Source organism: Ranitomeya variabilis, chromosome 2 (assembly GCF_051348905.1).
Source record: "Ranitomeya variabilis isolate aRanVar5 chromosome 2, aRanVar5.hap1, whole genome shotgun sequence".
Taxonomy (NCBI): Eukaryota; Metazoa; Chordata; class Amphibia; order Anura; family Dendrobatidae; genus Ranitomeya; species Ranitomeya variabilis.
Genome location: NC_135233.1, coordinates 100375484 through 100395167, shown reverse-complemented (window position 1 = coordinate 100395167; position 19684 = coordinate 100375484). Strand labels below are relative to the sequence as shown.

The window sequence follows — 19684 nt, the reverse complement described above, 5'->3', positions numbered from 1 at the left end:
AACACAAGTATTATCACAAGAAGTTTCTCCAAAGGCAACACAACATGCTATTCTCAAAGACTCTGCAGTGTAAGGCAGGGGTCTCAAACACGCGGCTTGGGGGCCACAGGCGGCTCCTGAGACTATTGCGTGCAGGAAGTCATGGGCCAGCCGAGCCGATGCCTGCACGTGATCTCAGCTGAATGTGTGCGGAGGATGCACATTTAATTGAGTTGTACCACAGCGCAGGAACCAGCAGCTGACGTAGTTTTGCCCATTGGAGCAGCACATGACGTTGTTGCCATGCGCCGCCCCGGCTGGGGAGGAGGAAGAAGACTATTTTTCTTTTATGTGTATGTAAAAAATGGCATATTGGGGAACATTATTACAAAAAGATATGGATATATCTTAGACCAGGATATGGGATATTATTACAGGACTGGGGCCAGAATTACTATGTGAGGCTAATTGTTAAATAATATTACTGTATGGGGCCCTCAGAGGGACAAAAAAAAATAAGGAAAACATTTGTTATAAATTAATAAGAAATAAAAAATTCAAAATAAAAATATTTTTCCACTAAAAATGATGTTTTATGTAAAAAGAAGTAAGAAAGATCTTTTGGCCTATGGATCGACATCATGTTTGGAAGGAGAGGAATGAAGCATATGCTGAAAAGAACACCCTGCCTACAGTGAAGCATGGTGGTAGCTCAGTTACGCCTATACTGAAGCATGGCAGTGGCTCGGTGATGCCTACAGTGAAGCATGGTTAGGGCTTGGTGAGGCCTATAGTGAAATATGGTGGTGGCTAGGTGATTACTATAGTGAATAATGGTAGGAGGTCAGTAATGCACTAGCGCTGCTTGGAAGGCAAGAAGGATTCAATCAAGTATGAGGAAAGACGAGGAGAAAACATCATGCCTTGTGTGAAGTAAATGGAACTTGGACATCATTAGATCTTCCAACAGGACAATGATTCCAAGCATAACGTTAAGGCCACCACGGCTTGTTTTCAGAAAAGGTCTTGCAAGATTCTGGAGAGGTCTTCAAGTTTGCCTGACTTGAACTAGACAGAAAAATCATTAATGTGATATGAAGAAGGCAGTTGCAGCCACAAACCCAAAAATATAAATGAACGAGACGACTGCCCATGAGGAATGGGATAAGATTCCTCAGGGACGTTGCCAGAAGCTGGTGTCTGGCTATACAGCACATCAGTGAAAGTGCCATTTTGTGATGACTTTGGAGAAACCACTAGTTATATTAGTCATTTTGAGTTATTCAAATTGTTTTTGTATCGGTTTATTGTAAAAACAGCAGAAAGTTTGTACAGTTAATTAATAACTCTTAATTGCAATGGGATTGAAAAAAATGATTGCAACTGACCAAGCTGCAATTAACTATTGCTCCCTACTGGTATTGAAGCATAGGTCAGTTTAATTCACTGGGGCCAAGCTGTATTACTACAAAGTAGCCAAGTTTTTCTAATGTTGGATACCCCCTTTAAAGGGAATCTGCAACAAGTTTTTGCTATATAATCTAAGAGCAGCATCTTGTAGATTGTATGACCTCACGGGCAGGGTCCTCTCTCCTCCTGTACCAGTCGGTCATTTGTATTGTTTAAAGATTACTGTACTCGTTTTTATTATGTATACCCCATTTCGCATGTAAAGCGGCATGGAAAAAATGGCGCTATAATAATAAAGGGGCAGGAAACCTGCTTCCTGGGATGTGTCGCTCAGTAATTTGCTGTAGTTTCAATACAATTGGTGTTTTATCAGCAGGATATTATCATTGCAGGACTACGTGTCACATGCAACACTGTCAGGCCAATCAGTGTAACCCCACCCATCACCAAGTGCTGACAATGCACAGTGTACACAGGAAGCTGCCAATCAGAGGTGTGGGCGGAGTTATACACAGCTCAGCCTAATCACCACTCCTACATCTACAGCAGAGAAAACAGGGATTTTACTAAAACTGCAGCCCAGTGAGTGACATCACTGGAATCAGGCTCTCTGCCCCTACATCATTCTGCTCTCAGATCCCATAGCAAAACCATGCTGACAAATTCCCTTTAAATGCCTCAATGGAGACCATACAAAAAGCTTTCTTCTGAAACGTAAAGGACTTGGTTATTTATTTTGCCCTGACACCCAGTAGTGTTTTAGGAGCACTTTATTACCTCATATAAACAGGCTTGGTGAAAGGGCTGTGCACAGTGCGGATCGTTGCAAACTTGGTCTGGAATGGCAGAGTCCAGCCTATACGCATAGCATATCCCACAGTCCATAGTAAAATCCTGGAGGTAAATTAAGAAAAAAACAAAAAGTCAAATTATATAGCATACTGATAAAATAAAAAGATCATAAAGAGTCGCTGCAGAACTTCGTAGTTTGCAATTATACATTTCCTCTACTAAAATACAACTTGAAACTCACAAATAATGACTTGCCCAACTGTGTCACATATTGGAAGGATACAATTTTACCATCCATATCAATATCCACATATATGAATGTGTCCTTCATATAACAGGTCTACAAATGGCCAAGAAGAAGTCAAAGGCCCTCATTTCCCTACAAACAGGTGTAGTGTAGTACAGCCTGAGAAGGGACAACACTTCTATGAAATAGAGCCAGCATGTGGTGGGTTAAGGCCATTTCATTGTTCGTGTGTGTGTATAGTTTTCACCCAAACTACCTGCCGTATATTTAATGCATTTTCTCCTCCCAGCACTTTGTGATCCAGGATCTAAGTGCTTTAAAATGAAGAGTTCCATGGAAATTGCAGGTTTCCCAACTCCTGATAAATACGCCGAGATTTCAGAAGAGATTTTCAAGTTTGATAGATTAAATAAATATTGGGCATTTAGCGGTAATGGCTGATCAAAAGGACTTGTTTGTTCTGTACAAGTAATTATTAGTGTACTTTACTCCTGCTCTACCTGCTGCTTGTAACAAAGTACATTATATAAATACACGCTATTGTTTTCCTGGCTATGTGGTAGGAGGAGGAACACTGGATGTATGAGCGTTGTGATGTAAAAATCTAAAATTAAAAGCAAAGCCACAAAAAGAGGAATACAAAATCCATTTGTTATTCCTTTTTTTGTTGCTTTGCGTTTAATTTTCGTATTAGCAGACGCAAGTGTGAGGCCCCTTGATACGGGTTGCGAACTTACATACAGCTCGGGCAAAAATGAAGAGACCACTGCAAAATGTTCAGTTTGTCTACATTTTACTCAAAAATATATAAAGAGAAAAATCAAATTTTTTTTTATTCTATAAACTTCTGACAACATGTCTCCGAAGTTCCAAGCAATAAATTCTGTATTTTTTTTCTGAAAAGGAGAAATGGTCAAAATAAAAAAACAAAAGCCCAGTGCTTTCGGACCTCAAATAATGCAAAGAAAACAAGTTCCTAATCATTTATAAACAACAATACTAATGTTTTAACTCGGGAAGAGTTTAGAAATCAATATTTTGTGGAATAACCATGATTTTTAATCACAGCTTTCATGCGTTTTGGCACGCTTTCCACCAGTCTTTCACACTGCTTTTGGGTGACCTTATACCACTCCTGGTACAAACATGTAAGCAGTTCTTCTTTGTTTGATGGCTTGTGACTCTCCATCATCCTCTTGATTACATTCCAGAGGTTATCAATGAGGTTCAGGTCTGGAGATTGGGCTGCCCAAGATAGGGTTTTGATGTGGTGGTCTCTTACATTTTGCCAGAGCTGTGTTTTATCCAAATTGTCGATCAATACCTCATATTTTGTATGTTTTTGCACGTCATTTTTAGGGTGCAGCCAGACTCATCATTGATGGCTTTGTAAATAGGGTGTCTGCTCTCATGGGGTGCACTTAGATAGTGCTGGGCAGCCCGCCTAATCTAATAGTGTGGGCGTCGCTAATAGGCTCTAAGCCAGACACTGTGCACTGCTTGTGTACACCCTATACTTTGCACTCACCCCCTCCATGAATCGGTAGGCTGTGACTGTTGTTTGATCAGTATTTTGCACCTGTGTTGCAGCCATCTTTACTATATTGGTTTGCTGCATCCTTTGCATGATTTGCTGCGTTAGTTCTGAGACCTCGGCAAGTAAATACTGCTGTCCCTTTTTTTGCTGTGTTAATTGATATAAAAATCTTCCTCTCTAAAACACTTCATTGAGGGACATAGGAAACCACAGAATGTCATCCCAAAGCAGTCCCTTGGGTGGTAAAACTACTAACAACATTGCAGAAGAAAAGAATTGCAATCCTTCAGATTACTAGCCGAACAACTGATGCTTGCAGTACCCTTCTGCCAAGACTTGCATCCGCCAACACAAAGGTAAGAGCTCTGCAAGGATGAGGACTGAAGATTAAGCAGTGGCCCCGCAAAGTAGAAGAACAGATGTTACAGTGCCTTGCGAAAGTATTTTGCTCCCTGGAACTTTTCAACCTTTTCCCACATATCATGCTTCAAACATAAAGATACCAAATGTAAATTTTTGGTGAAGATTCAACAGCAAGTGGAACACAAGTGTGAAGCTGAATGAAATTTATTGGTTATTTTAAATTTTTGTGGAAATTCAAAAAACTGAAAAGTGGGGCGTGCAATATTATTCGGCCCCTTTACTTTCAGTGCAGCAAACTCACTCCAGAAGTTCATTGTGGATCTCTGAATGATCCAATGTTGTCCTAAATGCCTAATGATAATAAATATCCACCTGTGTGTAATCAGGTCTCTGTATAAATGCACCTGCTCTGTGATAGTCTCAGGGTTCTATTTGAAGCACAGAGAGCATCATGAAGACCAAGGAACATAACAGGCAGGTCTGTGATACTGTTGTGGAGAAGTTTAAAGCTGGATTTGGATACAAAATGATTTCAAAAACTTTAAACATCCCAAGGAGCACTGTGCAAGCGATCATATTGAAATAGAAGGAGTGTCATACCACTGCAAATCTACCAAGACCCGGCCGTCCCTCTAAACTTTCATCTCAAACAAGAAGACTGACCAGAGATGCAGCCAAGAGGTCCATGATCACTCTGGATGAACTACAGAGATCTACAGCTGAGGTGGGACAGTCTGTCCATAGGACAACAATCAGTCGTACACTGCACAAATCTGGCCTTTATGGACGAGTGGCAAGAAGAAAGCCATTTCTCAAAGATATCCATAAAAAGTGTTGTTTAAAGTTTGCAACAAGCCACCTGGGAGACACACCAAACATGAGGAAAAAGGTGCTCTGGTCAGATGAAACCAAAATCAAACTTTTTGGCAACAATGCCAAACGATATGTTTGGCGTAAAGGCAGGGCCGGCTCCAGGTTTTCATGGACCCTGGGCGAAGTCCCGGTGGGCCCCTTTAACACATACCACAATTCATAATGCACCGATACGGCAGAGAAATATAGGTATAGTACAATGCCAAAGATTTCACTTACTTCTTACATTACATGAGTGATATCTATTGTACATTCTACATTAGCTCAGAAACCGGACAGTATAAGTCCTCTATACAGAATGAGCCCCATATATTTCTCCAAACAGAATAATGAGCCCCATATATTGCCCCATATAGTGCTCCATACAGTATAATTGGCACCACATAGTCCTCTATACAGAATAATGAGCCCCATATATTGCTACAAACAGAATAATGAGCCCAATATTATGCTCCATACAGAATAATGAGCACCACAGAGTGCTCCATACAGAATGAGCCGCATATATTGCTCCATACGGAATTGACCCCATATAATGCTCCATACAGTATAGTGAGCCACATATTCTCCATACAGTATATGATGGGCCCTATCTATTGCTCCATATGTAATGGGCCTCATATAATGCTCCATACAGTATATGATTGGCCCCATACAGTATACTGAGTCCCATATATTGCTCCATACAGAATGGGCCCCATATAATACTCCTTACAGAATGGGCCCCATATAATACTCCTTACAGAATGGGTCCCATATAATGCTCCAAAAATAATTTGCCCCATAAGATGCTCCATGTACAATGGCCCTATATAATGCTCCATATATAATTGGCCATATAAAATGCTCCATATATAGTTAGTCCCATAAGATGCTTCATATATTATTGGCCCCGTATACTGCTCCATATTGAATTAGCCCCATAAGATGCTCCATATTAAATTGGCTCCATATTAAATTGGCTCCATATAGAATTAGCCCCATAGAATGCTCCACATATGGGCCCATTCTGATGGTCCCCATATATTGCTCCAAATATAAAAAAAATAAAAAATGTAATACTCACCTCTCGTTGCTTGACGCTGCTCTGCTCTGGACTACTCAGCGTCGGCGTCTTCCTGCTCTCTGTGCTGCGACTGCTCAGGCAGAGGGCGCGCACTGGTGACGTCATCGCGCCCTCTGACCTGAACGTCACAGTCAGAGGATGGAAGACGCAGCACTGGAACCTGGAGAGGTAAGTATCGCAAGTGTCGGGGCCTGGAGCAGGCAGGTGGTCCACTCGCGGGGGCCGGCACTATAGCGCACCAGTGTCCCCGACGGCGAGTGGGCCCCCTGCCTGCTCAGGGCCCCGGCACTTGCCCGGGTGCTGATGCTGGCCCTGCGTAAAGGCAACACAGCTCATCAACCTGAACACACCATTCCCACTGTCAAACATGGTGGTGGCAGCATCATGATTTGGGCCTGCTTTTCTTCAGCAGGGACAGAGAAGATGGATAAAATTGATGGGAAGATGGATGGAGCCAAATACAGGACCATTCTTGAAGAAAACCTGTTGGGAGTCTGCAAAAGACCTGAGACTGGGACAGAGATTTGACTTCCAACAAGACAATGATCCCAAACATAAAGCAAAATCTACAATGGAATGGTTCACAAATAAACGCATCCAGGTGTTAGAATGGCAAAGTCAAAGTCTACACCTCAATCCAATCGAGAATCTGTGGAAAGAGCTGAAAACTGCTGTTCACAAACTATCTCCATCAAACCTCTCTGAGCTCGAGCGGTTTGCCAAGTAAGAATGGGCAAGAATTTCAGTCTCTCAATGTACAAAACTGATAGAGACATACCCCAAGCGACTTGCAGCTGTAATCGCAGCAAAAGGTGGCGCAACAAAGAATTAAATTAAAGGGGCCAAATAATATTGCACACCCCACTTTTCAGTTTTTGATTTTCCTCAAAAATTTAAAATAACCAATACATTTCGTTCAACTTCACAATTGTGTTCCACTTGTTGTTGATTCTTCACCAAAAATTTACATTTGGTATCTTTATGTTTGAAGCATGATTTGTGGGAAAATGTTGAAAAGTTCCAGGGGGCCGAATACTTTCGCAAGGCACTGTATGTGGTGCACAGCACAGGAGGCTCCAAGCAGTTCGGTTGGAGTGAGCTGTGCCTTGACCGAGAGCGGCTCAGCTTAGCCAGATCTTTCAAAATGGCAGATCAAATCCAGCAAGCAACTGGACACCAAATGCCAGACCTCTGCATGGGCCTTCTGGGACCACAAGGCATCTGAACAGAGCCAGGGAAGACAGGTAGAGCTGTATATTTCTAACCATATCAGATTGTGTAATAACCTCTCAGAGAGATCAGATGCAAAGTGCATAAGGAAGGAAAACAATTTTGTTAAAGTGGAGGACAGAGAACACTTTAGAAAGAAAAAGGTATCATACGCAAGACCGCCCTTTTCGGGAGAAAGAAATAGACAGAAAAGAGACATTATTTAAGGCCTCGCCTGATAGAAGAGATGGCTGAGAGGAAAAAACACCTTGCTGCAAAGCGGAAGCAGAGAAAGATCTCTTCATCTCGAAAGGAGGGGACTGATGAGCGTCCTGGACCAGACTAAGGTCCAAAAGATCCAGAGGGTCAATACGGTGGCTCTGAATTCGATTTGTCCATGTGGAAAGTCCTGACCTGAGGCTAGTAAGTTAGGTAACACTGGAAAAGAACAGCCAAAGCAGAGTCTTGGCCCCTAGGAGCCAAAAGGCAAAGGTGGAGCCAACCCAGGGGTGAGAGAAAAGCCAGCATGTGATTGACCAGAGTGAGAGGGGGCATGACTTGATGGCAGCCAGCTAGACCTTAACGAAGCTGAGAATTAAATTACAGTACCAGCCCTGCTGGAGATCACCAAGCTGCAGTGGCTTACATAGACTATCAGCCGGCAATGGATGGTGCTTGAAAAACAGAGCGACTTCCATAAAAGGAGGAGAGGGGTGCAAATAAATAGATTGGACCTGTTGCAAGACTGCCGAGGAAAAAAAGGTTGTGGGCTCGATAGGAATATGTTGCCAGGAGCGGCCGAAATAAAGGCACAGCGCAACACAGGACCAAATTAAGGATATACTTAAAGAAATGTAATACAATAAATACACATTTAAATCTTAAACATTTTTCTAAATACTTTTATATAGCAAAAATATATTCTTTATCTACAGAACTCTGCTAGGATTGAAAGATGGCACCTGCCATGTATCACTGTGGAGCCATCCTAGATTTCAGAAGACACCAGTAATAGTACGGGCTGTGTGAAGCATGAGACCGGTCACATCAAAGCAGCGTCCGGTCAGGCATTGTGAACGCACATTCCTCTGTTCAGTTAACCTGACAGGACACGGAATGGAGGGGACTAAAGGAGAAGATAAACACCTTTCTTTAGTTGATCAAGAATGAACATATCTCAGTCAGCCTGACAGTTGTAGTGCGTCTATCTTGTGCTTCACGCAGCACAACCTACTGTGTGACTTGTGAAATCTAGGACAGCTACACAATGATACTTGGTAGGTGCCATCTCCTGACTGATCGCATTAAATAAAACGTACCTTTTTCCTAAATATAGGTATTTAGAAAAATGTTTAATATGTAAAATGTATATTATTGATTTTATTCCATTTCTCAGAGAACCCCTTTAACTGTCCTGAAGAGGCTTGGTGGTCTTGTGGGCCAAGGCGTCCCTGATCCATCTTCTGCTCTCTGCAATGTGCAACGCTCATGGGTTGGGCAGGCAGTAGTCAAAAGGCAAAGGACCATCTGCCCGGGTATCTGATCAATGGCTGCATCAAGTTACTACGGTCCTGCTATCCTGACGATAGATGATACAGACTGACCATTACCGGCTGGTCTCACCCTTGCGTAGTGGTGTGAAAGTGGCCCATCCCACGGTTATCCAACAAAAAGGTTAGTCTCTGCTGCAAAAAAACATCTGTGTCTGCCTCCTAAGTGACACTAAGCTAAACTGAACAGCTGGGTGTTGGCAGGCCAGGAGCAGCCTTTTGGTGAGGAGTTTATTTTTGTTTGTTTTAGATGTGTGTACTTAGTGTCAGACCTCGCACCATGGTTTCTTGTGTCCTTCAGTGAAGAATCCAAGAAATATGGATGTATAATACACTGAATGTGCAAAAGTATTGGGGCACAACTCTTAATCATTGAAATCAGGCTTTTCATTCAGTCCCCTTTGCATAGGAGTACACAATCTTGCTCCTAGCCATATATTCTGCCTTTAAAAAGAGCCATTTTTTCACAAATCTAATATATAATTGCCTAGAATACTACTTCCTGCAATTTGTGCCAACTTCCGTGGCTTTGTCCGGAGCTATTGTCCGGAGCTAATGTCCGTAGCTAATGTCCGGAGCTAATGTCCGGAGATAAGTGACGTCACCAGTGTCCTACACCCAGGCAGAGCACAGTGGCCCCAGGCAGAGCACAGGGGCCCCAGGCAGAACATGGGGCCCCAGGCAGAGCACAGGGGCCCCAGGCAGCATATGGGGCCCCAGGCAGCATATGGGGCCCCAGGCAGAGCACACACCAAATCGGAGGCCGAGGGGCCCCGCCAACCAAATCGGAGGCCGAGGAGCCCCGCCCACCAAATAGAAGGCCGAGCGGCCCCGCCCACCAAAGCGGAGGCCGAGGGGCCCGGCCCCGCCCACCAAAGCGGAGGCCGAGGGGCCCCGACCACCACATCGGAGGCCGAGGGGCCCCGCCCACCAAATCGGAGGCCGAGGTTCCCCGCCCACCAAATCGGAGGCCGAGGGGCCCCGCCCACCAAATCGGAGGCCGAGGGGCCCCGCCCACCAAATCGGAGGCCGAGGGTCCCCGCCCACCAAATCGGAGGCCGGGGGTCCCCGCCCTCCAAATCGGAGGCCGAGGGGCCCCGCCCACCAAATCGGAGGCCGAGGGTCCCCGCCCACCAAATCGGAGGCCGAGGGTCCCCGCCCACCAAATCGGAGGCCGAGGGTCCCCGCCCACCAAATCGGAGGCCGAGGGTCCACACCATCCAAATCTGAGGCCGAGGGGCCCCGTCCACCAAATAGGAGGCCGAGGGTCCACGCCCACCAAATCGGAGGCCGAGGGTCCCCGCCCACCAAATCGGAGGCCGACGGGACACACCCACCAAAGCGGAGGCCGAGGGTCCCCGCCCACCAAATCAGAGGCCGAGGGTCCCCGCCCACCAAATAGGAGGCCGAGGGGCCCCACCAACCAAATCGGAGGCCGAGGAGCCCCGCCCACCAAATCGAAGGTCGAGGGGCCCCGCCCACGAAAGCGGAGGCCGAGGGTCCCCGCACACCAAATCGGAGGCAGAGGGACCCCGCCCACCAAATCGGAGGCTGAGGGGCCCCGCCCACCAAAGCGGAGGCCGAGGGTCCCCGACCACCAAATCGGAGGCCGAGGGTCCCTGCCCACCAAAGCGGAGGCCGAGGGTCCCAGACCACCAAATCGGAGGCCGAGGGTCCCCGCCCACCAAATCGGAGGCCGAGGGTCCCCGCCCACCAAATCGGAGGCCGAGGGGCCCCGCCAAACAAATCGGAGGCCGAGGGGCTTCGCCAACCAAATCGGAGGCCGAGGAGCCCTGCCCACCAAATCGGAGGCCGAGCGGCCCCGCCCACCAAAGCGGAGGCCGAGCGGCCCCGCCCACCAAAGCGGAGGCCGAGGGGCCCCGCCCACCAAAGCGGAGGCCGAGGGGCCCCGCCCACCACATCGGAGGCCGAGGGGCCCCGCCCACCAAATCGGAGGCCGAGGGTCCCCGCCCACCACATCGGAGGCCGAGGGGCCCCGCCCACCAAATCGGAGGCCGAGGGTCCACACCATCCAAATCGGAGGCCGAGGGGCCCCGTCCACCAAATAGGAGGCCGAGGGTCCACGCCCACCAAATCGGAGGCCGAGGGTCCCCGCCCACCAAATCGGAGGCCGACGGGACACACCCACCAAAGCGGAGGCCGAGGGTCCCCGCCCACCAAATCAGAGGCCGAGGGTCCCCGCCCACCAAATAGGAGGCCGAGGGTCCCCGCCCTCCAAATCGGAGGCCGAGGGTCCCCGCCCACCAAATCGGAGGCCGAGGGTCCCCGCCCACCAAATTGGAGGCCGAGGGTCCCCGCCCACCAAATTGGAGGCCGAGGGTCCCCGCCCACCAAATCGGAGGCCGAGGGGCCCCGCCTACCAAATCGGAGGCCGAGGGTCCCCGCCCACCAAATCGGAGGCCGAGGGTCCCCGCCCACCAAATCGGAGGCCGAGGAGCCCCGCCCACCAAATCGGAGGCCGAGGGGCCCCGCCCACCAAATCGGAGGCCGAGGAGCCCCGCCCACCAAATCGGAGGCCGATGGGCCCCGCCCACCAAATCGAAGGCCGAGCGGCCCCGCCCACCAAAGCGGAGGCCGAGGGGCCCGGCCCCACCCACCAAAGCGGAGGCCGAGGGGCCCCGCCCACCACATCGGAGGCCGAGGGGCCCCGCCCACCACATCGGAGGCAGAGGGTCCCCGCCCACCAAATCGGAGGCCGAGGGTCCCCGCCAACCAAATCGGAGGCCGAGGAGCCCCGCCCACCAAATCGAAGGCCGAGCGGCCCCGCCCACCAAAGCGGAGGCAGAGGGACCCCGCCCACCAAATTGGAGGCCGTGGGGCCCCGCCAACCAAAGCGGAGGCCGAGGGTCCCCGCCCACCAAATCGGAGGCAGAGGGACCCCGCCCACCAAATCGGAGGCCGAGGGGCCCCGCCCACCAAAGCGGAGGCCGAGGGTCCCCGCCCACCAAATCGGAGGTCGAGGGTCCCCGCCCACCAAATCGGAGGCCGAGGGTCCCCGCCCACCAAATCGGAGGCCGGTCCCCGCCCACCAAATCGGAGGCCGAGGGTCCCCACCCACCAAATCGGAGGACGAGGGGCCCCACCAACCAAATCGGAGGCCGAGGAGCCCCGCCCACCAAAAGTAAGTGCGGCCCCAAAAGTAAGTGCGCCCCCGGGTGCAAAAGTAAGTGCGCCCCCGGGTGCAAAAGTAAGTGCGCCCCCGGGTGCAAAAGTAAGTGCGCCCCCGGGTGCAAAAGTAAGTGCGCCCCCGGGTGCAAAAGTAAGTGCGCCCCCGGGTGCAAAAGTAAGTGCGCCCCCGGGTGCAAAAGTAAGTGCGCCCCCGGGTGCAAAAGTAAGTGCGCCTCCGGGTGCAAAAGTAAGTGCGCCTCCGGGTGCAAAAGTAAGTGCGCCCCCGGGTGCAAAAGTAAGCGCGCCCCCGGCCCCGGGTGCAAAAGTAAGCGTGCCCCCCAGTCCCGTGTGTGAAAAGTGCTGCTGTAAAGCTGGTAGCGCTGTTCAAGCACCATGTATTTCCTTCAGGAAATGCCCATCTAATATATAATTGCCTAGAATACTACTTCCTGCAATTTGTGCCAACTTCCGTGGCTTTGTCCGGAGCTAATGTCCGGAGCTAATCTCCGGAGCTAATGTCCGGAGATAATATCCGGAGCTAATGTCCGGAGCTAATGTCCGGAGATAAGTGACGTCACCAGTGTCCTACACCCAGGCAGAGCACAGGGGCCCCAGGCAGCATATGGGGCCCCAGGCAGAGCACAGTGGCCCCAGGCAGAGCACAGGGGCCCCAGGCAGCATATGGGGCCCCAGGCAGAGAACAGTGGTCCCAGGCAGAGCACAGGGGCCCCAGGCAGCCTATGGGGCCCCAGGCAGAGCACAGTGGCCCCAGGCAGAGCACAGGGGCCCCAGGCAGCATATGGGGCCCCAGGCAGAGCACAGGGGCCCCAGGCAGCATATGGGGCCCCAGGCAGAGCACAGGGGCCCCAGGCAGAACATGGGGCCCCAGGCAGAGCACAGGGGCCCCAGGCAGAGCACAGGGGCCCCAGGCAGCATATGGGGCCCCAGGCAGAGCACAGGGGCCCCAGGCAGAGCATAGGGGCCCCAGGCAGCATATGGGGCCCCAGGCAGAGCACAGGGGCCTCAGGCAGCATATGGGGCCCCAGGCAGAGCACAGGGGCCCCAGGCAGAGCACAGGGGCCCCAGGCAGCATATGGGGCCCCAGGCAGAGCACAGGGGCCCCAGGCAGCATATGGGGCCCCAGGCAGAGCACAGTGGCCCCAGGCAGCATATGGGGCCCCAGGCAGAGCACAGTGGCCCCAGGCAGAGCACAGGGGCCCCAGGCAGCATATGGGGCCCCAGGCAGCATATGGGGCCCCAGGCAGAGCACAGTGGTCCCAGGCAGAGCACAGGGGCCCCAGGCAGAACATGGGGCCCCAGGCAGAGCACAGTGGCCCCAGGCAGAACATGGGGCCCCAGGCAGAGCACAGTGGCCCCAGGCAGAGCACAGGGGCCCCAGGCAGAACATGGGGCCCCAGGCAGAGCACAGGGGCCCCAGGCAGAGCACAGGGGCCCCAGGCAGCATATGGGGCCCCAGGCAGAGCACAGGGGCCCCAGGCAGAGCACAGTGGCCCCAGGCAGAGCACAGTGGCCCCAGGCAGCATATGGGGCCCCAGGCAGAGCACAGTGGCCCCAGGCAGAGCACAGGGGCCCCAGGCAGCATATGGGGCCCCAGGCAGAGCACAGTGGTCCCAGGCAGAGCACAGGGGCCCCAGGCAGAACATGGGGCCCCAGGCAGAGCACAGTGGCCCCAGGCAGAACATGGGGCCCCAGGCAGAGCACAGTGGCCCCAGGCAGAGCACAGGGGCCCCAGGCAGAACATGGGGCCCCAGGCAGAGCACAGGGGCCCCAGGCAGAGCACAGGGGCCCCAGGCAGCATATGGGGCCCCAGGCAGAGCACAGGGGCCCCAGGCAGAGCACAGTGGCCCCAGGCAGAGCACAGGGGCCCCAGGCAGCATATGGGGCCCCAGGCAGAGCACAGTGGTCCCAGGCAGAGCACAGGGGCCCCAGGCAGCCTATGGGGCCCCAGGCAGAGCACAGTGGCCCCAGGCAGAACATGGGGCCCCAGGCAGAGCACAGGGGCCCCAGGCAGAGCACAGGGGCCCCAGGCAGCATATGGGGCCCCAGGCAGGGCACAGTGGTCCCAGGTAGAGCACAGGGGCCCCAGGCAGCCTATGGGGCCCCAGGCACAGCACAGGGGCCCCAGGCAGCATATGGGGCCCCAGGCATCATATGGGGCCCCAGGCAGAGCACAGTGGCCCCAGGCAGAGCACAGGGGCCCCAGGCAGAACATGGGGCCCCAGGCAGAGCACAGGGGCCCCAGGCAGCATATGGGGCCCCAGGCAGAGCACAGGGGCCCCAGGCAGCATATGGGGCCCCAGGCAGAGCACAGCGATATTTTGGACCACTGTGCGGTGTTTCAGACCCCCTGTGTGATGTCTGGGGCCCTGTTCTTAAGTATATTAAAGATTAAAGTAACATATATTAAAGTATATTATAGATCAAATTTGACACGTTTATGAGCACCATTGAGTGATATACTCAAGAATGACATAATTTTTCAACATTTTATGGTTTCAAACTGTAAACACTCAGAGTTTTTTTTACTTCAACCAGAAAACCTTAACGGTTCATAAAAAACTTGACTGTTCAGGATATGATAAAAGTCATAGTATTCTGAATCTTTAACTTATAAAGATACCTTTACATGGGGTGATTATTGGTTCCAGAGAGGCTTTCGGCCGATAATCGTACACATGGCTGGTGACAGGACAATACAATATAAACGTTCAAAGGTAAACACTGATAACATTAAAATCTAATATATAATTGCCTAGAATACTACTTCCGGCAATTTGTGCCAACTTCCGTGGCTTTGTCCGGAGATAATGTCCGGAGATAAGTGACGTCACCAGCGTCCTACACCCGTTCAGGGTGGACAAAGATATATGCCTTCGTGGTGCGCGGCACTTTTCTGATTGGTTGCCGCCTGCCGCGAGCGACCAATCAGAAATGTGCCGTACTGTCAAGAATTGTCAAGAGCTGGTGAGTGCAGCCATTTTTTGTTCTTTCTTACTATTATTTATTAATTGTATTATTCTTACATTTGAATAAATAAAGTATATATGGATTCTAGACTCCCGATTCTTTAGAATCGGGCTGCCATCTAGTGTTTATAATAAGTTCACAGAATTTCAGTTCTGTACTGAAATAGGATGTCACTGTTCCCAACATTTCTTCCCTCCTAAATTTTTCAGTATCAACTCTGGTATTATTGAAGAGTAGATGCGTTTAGGAACTAAAGCAACTCAGCCACAAAGTGACACATTGAGGTCACTGAGTGCTGTTAATTGACTCAAGAGCTACCAAATACCCTAACCTCTGGTTTGAAGATCACAAAAATTGTGCACCAGGAGCTTCTTGGCATGGGTTTCCATGGCAGATCAGCTGCATGCAACCCTTACTGCTCCAAGCATAATGCCAAGTGTCAGATGCAATGGTGTACAGCTGCCACCACTAGAAACGTGGCCTGTTGAGTGATGAATCGCATTTCTCTATTTGGCGGCCTGATGGACAAAGTACAAGTCTGGATTTGGAGAATGCCAGGAGAATGTTGTTATCTGCCTTACTGTATTGTGCCAAATGTAAAGTTTGATGGAAAGATGCAATGAGGGTTTTTTTTCAGAGACTGGCTGAGGCCTCTAAGTTCCAGTGAAGGGAAATCTTAATTCTTCAGTATACTAAGAGTTTATAGGTATCTGTATGCTTCCAACTCTATGGGTACAGATCAGGAACTTTTTTGTTCTAACATGACTGTGTTCTAGTGCACCAAGTAACGTCCATGAAAGCATGGTTGGCTGAGTTTTTTGTGGAACAACTTGACTGGTCGATATGGAGCCCTGACCTCAACTCCATCCAACACCTTTGAGCTAAATTAGAACAGATTCTGAGCGGGGCTTTCTTGTCTGACATCAATGTTTAATCTCATAAATACTCTTCTGGATGAATGGTCAAAAAATCCAAGACACCATCCAAAAATTGTATAGAAAGCCCTCCTAAAAAAAAGTGGAGTGTTTTATCTCCAATGGGGGAACCAACTTCATAATCATGTGTATGGATTTAGCATGAGATGTCATACAAGCTCACATGGGTGTAGTGTTTAAGGTTCCCCAATACTTTGGTTTATATAGTGTACTTTCTGTGCAATCATGGTCTATGTTCCATTCAGTCTAGATACACCAAACAGCAGGAAATGATGAACACACAATTCAACTAATTATTATAATGGGCTATAAATGTTGCAAAGTACACAGCAGAATCACAAATGGTGTCCTGGATTTGCTGGCCATGTGTGAAACAAAAGGCTGTGGTAGTATAATTGTGGTAGCAAGGTGGGAGGTGGAAATTGCAGGATCAGAGGCAAGGTTAAGGTACCGTCACACTAGGCGATATCGCCAGCGATCCGTGACGTTGCAGCGACCTGGATAGCGATATCGCTGTATTTGACACGCAGCAGCGATCTGGATCCCGCTGTGAAATTGCTGGTCGCTGCTAGAAGGTCTGCACTTTATTTGGTCGCTAGGTCGCCGTGTATCGCCGTGTTTGACAGCAAAAGCAAGGATACCAGCGATATTTTACACTGGTAACCAGGGTAAACATCGGGTTACTAAGCGCAGGGCCGCGCTTAGTAACCCGATGTTTACCCTGGTTACCAGCGTAAAAGTTAAAAAAACAAACAGCACATACTCACCAGCGCGTCCCCCAGCCTCTGCTTCCTGACACTGACTGAGCGCCGGCCCTAAACTGAAACTGAAAGCACAGCGGTGACGTCACCGCTGTGCTGTTAGGGCCGGAGCTCAGTCAGTGTCAGGAAGCAGAGGCTGGGGGACGCGCTGGTGAGTATGTGCTGTTTGTTTTTTTAACTTTTACGCTGGTAACCAGGGTAAACATCGGGTTACTAAGCGCGGCCCTGCGCTTAGCAACCCGATGTTTACCCTGGTTACCCGGGGACCTCGGCATCGTTGGTCGCTGGAGAGCGGTCTGTGTGACAGCTCTCCAGCGACCAAACAGCGACGCTGCAGCGATCGGCATCGCTGTCGCTATCGCTGCAGCGTCGCTTAATGTGACGGTACCTTTAGTCAAGGACCTCTCCTTTCCCATCCCAAAAACAGTATAGAAATTTTGATGTGAGGCAGTTCGCAAAATTGGGCTGACCATAGACTGTGATGGCAGGACCACACTTTGAGGAGGGAATAAGGGGTGGCTTTGTAGGCCCCAGTAGCAGTGAGGATGGTCATCAAACCTGGTCACGTACAATGGCATTCTTTTTTGTCCAGTTGCGTACAGCAATGGACTTATCTGAGCAGGCTAGGAATTAGACTGGAGGCAAGTATGGTGTAGCAATAGCGCTGCGCTTACTGTAGTGTGATTTTCTATAAATGGTTGAATAACACGTCAAATAAATCACCAATGGAAGAACAACTTACAGATTTCGCAAAATCAGATTTAGATGGGAAATCAGTTTCTAAGATATCTTTCAAGTTTTGCAGCAAACCATTCTCAGGATCCCTAAAATTGAGAATATGATGATTACACAATGTACGTTACAGACAGACTGAAAGTAAGAGATGAAACCACTGTGTAATTCGCACCTCCACCTCGGTATAAAGTGGAAGGATATAGTATGGCCACAACGGTATATGGGACCCTTCAGAAGAGTTGTACTTATAGGAAACCTGTCACCGGGTTTGCCCAACACGAGTTACGGCCATCGCCATCCAGGGCTTATATACAGCATTCTATAATGCTATATATAAGCCCCCGATCCGACCTGTAAGAGAAGAAAAATAACTTTTACCAGTGACACCCATTGGACACCCTGGTGACAGGTTCCCTTTACTGATAGGTAAATGATAAAGTATGATGTGTACTTATTGCCCATTTGACATTACCCAGCGGTGAGACGAGTAACCCTTCAGATTTCCCTGTTGGCAAGTAACTGGTCATCACTACAGTTCGAAAAGGCAAATGATCTCCATAATATTGCAATTATGTTTTAGTAAAGACAAAAGGCTAGCAATGATCTGACAAGGCAAAGCTTTGGGAGATCCAACTTAGGCAGGTGTTGTTGGTGGGGTCTCCCATCGCACCTTTATTTTCAAGCTTTTATAAATGATAAGTGGTCAACAAGCCACATAAGGCCACCAAATCACAGTCCATACTGGTAACACGCCTGTAGAATTACATATTCTGAGAAGTAGGACAAGTGATTTGTCCTCTTGGAAAACAGAAATACCGGTAAACAAATTGTACAATACCACAGTGTTGGGTGTCATTTTGAACCCATGTATCACAATCTGCATGTTGGATATATCATTGGGACCACACATGGGTCTACTGAAATGAACTTGCAGGACCAGGTGATAGTCAGAATATGGAGATCTAAACATGAACTTACAGTCTGCATGGATGTGCATTATATTGTGTTATATTTCACATGGTGAAAAGTCAGAAGATTTGACGAGCATGCTGTCTTTTTTTGTGCATGCCATATCAAAAAACACAATTATGGCTTTTCATAAAAGCTTTTCCTCGGAACACTTCCAAAAGTTTACTGAAAAATGGGAGAAGGAAAAACATCTGAAAATGTGTCGTAAATGGATGAATTAATAAAATTCTGTAGCCTACATGAGAGAAGTCACCAGCAGATAATACTTACCATAAGTGTACGTTGCTATTCAGCTTTTCTTTTAACGGCTGCACCACTGAAAGTAAGAGATGCGTTTTAGGATGAAAATTTGATGTTAGGGGATATCTGGGACTTGACAGGGTGGGAATACTGGTGTCATGCTGATTGAGAGCCGGCTTCCCCCAGTTAGGCAGTGGAAAGTTGGCTGTCAATCAGCATGACAACAGTAATCCCGCCCTATCAACAGGAAGAAAAACCACTGCTGTTGACGTGACATCAGTGGAAGTCTGTGACCGCCGGGAAAATGGGGCCGGGGCACAATAGAAAGGTAGGTAGAAACTACCTGCCTGTTAGTGCTTAGGCATATTATGGTTTTTTTTGTTTGTTTTTTTTAAGTCCTGGATATCCCCTTTAACTACACTTTACTTTCTTAATAAAAAAAAAAAAAAGCAATAAGACAATTAGATTGTACTGACAGAGAACAAAAAAAAGGAGGACTTAATAGTGTGTTGTAGGAAGTCTGAAAAACAAACCATGATCTGCTCCAAGGAAATAACATTCTGGTAGCATGGTTGGATGCCTTGGGTTTAGGTCAATTGTAATGGACACGTTGTTACCTGCAAGAGTAAAAAAACCTAAAGATATATTGGATGCATCAGAATCATGCAATCATACTAATAACGGATATCATAACCATGGTCCTTGGTGCTCCGTGACGTACAAGAACACCATGGTGTACTTGTAGATGATGCACTCTGCTGTACCTGTACATCAGACCAAGGTCACACTATTGTATTTTCAATCCTAGTGCTGTCCATGATGGTACTCATGCCAATGTCACTCAATGGGGCAGTGCAGAGGACCCCCAAATCTCAGCATGAAAAAATAAACAAAAAATTGC

General features: G+C 49.0%; 1 protein-coding gene across 2 annotated transcripts in view; it reads right to left on the bottom strand.

Annotated features, from left to right (window-relative positions):
- Positions 1–19684, bottom strand: part of FANCL (FA complementation group L) — a 105583-nt gene that overhangs the window by 5779 nt on the left and 80120 nt on the right. For both annotated transcript variants that reach the window (XM_077282763.1, XM_077282764.1), the window contains 4 exons: positions 19317–19400; positions 18814–18859; positions 17582–17663; positions 2167–2283 (listed from right to left, as the gene is read on the bottom strand). In XM_077282763.1, coding sequence (XP_077138878.1) covers positions 2167–2283; positions 17582–17663; positions 18814–18859; positions 19317–19400 — 329 coding nt within the window. The remainder of the gene's footprint in view (positions 1–2166; positions 2284–17581; positions 17664–18813; positions 18860–19316; positions 19401–19684) is intronic.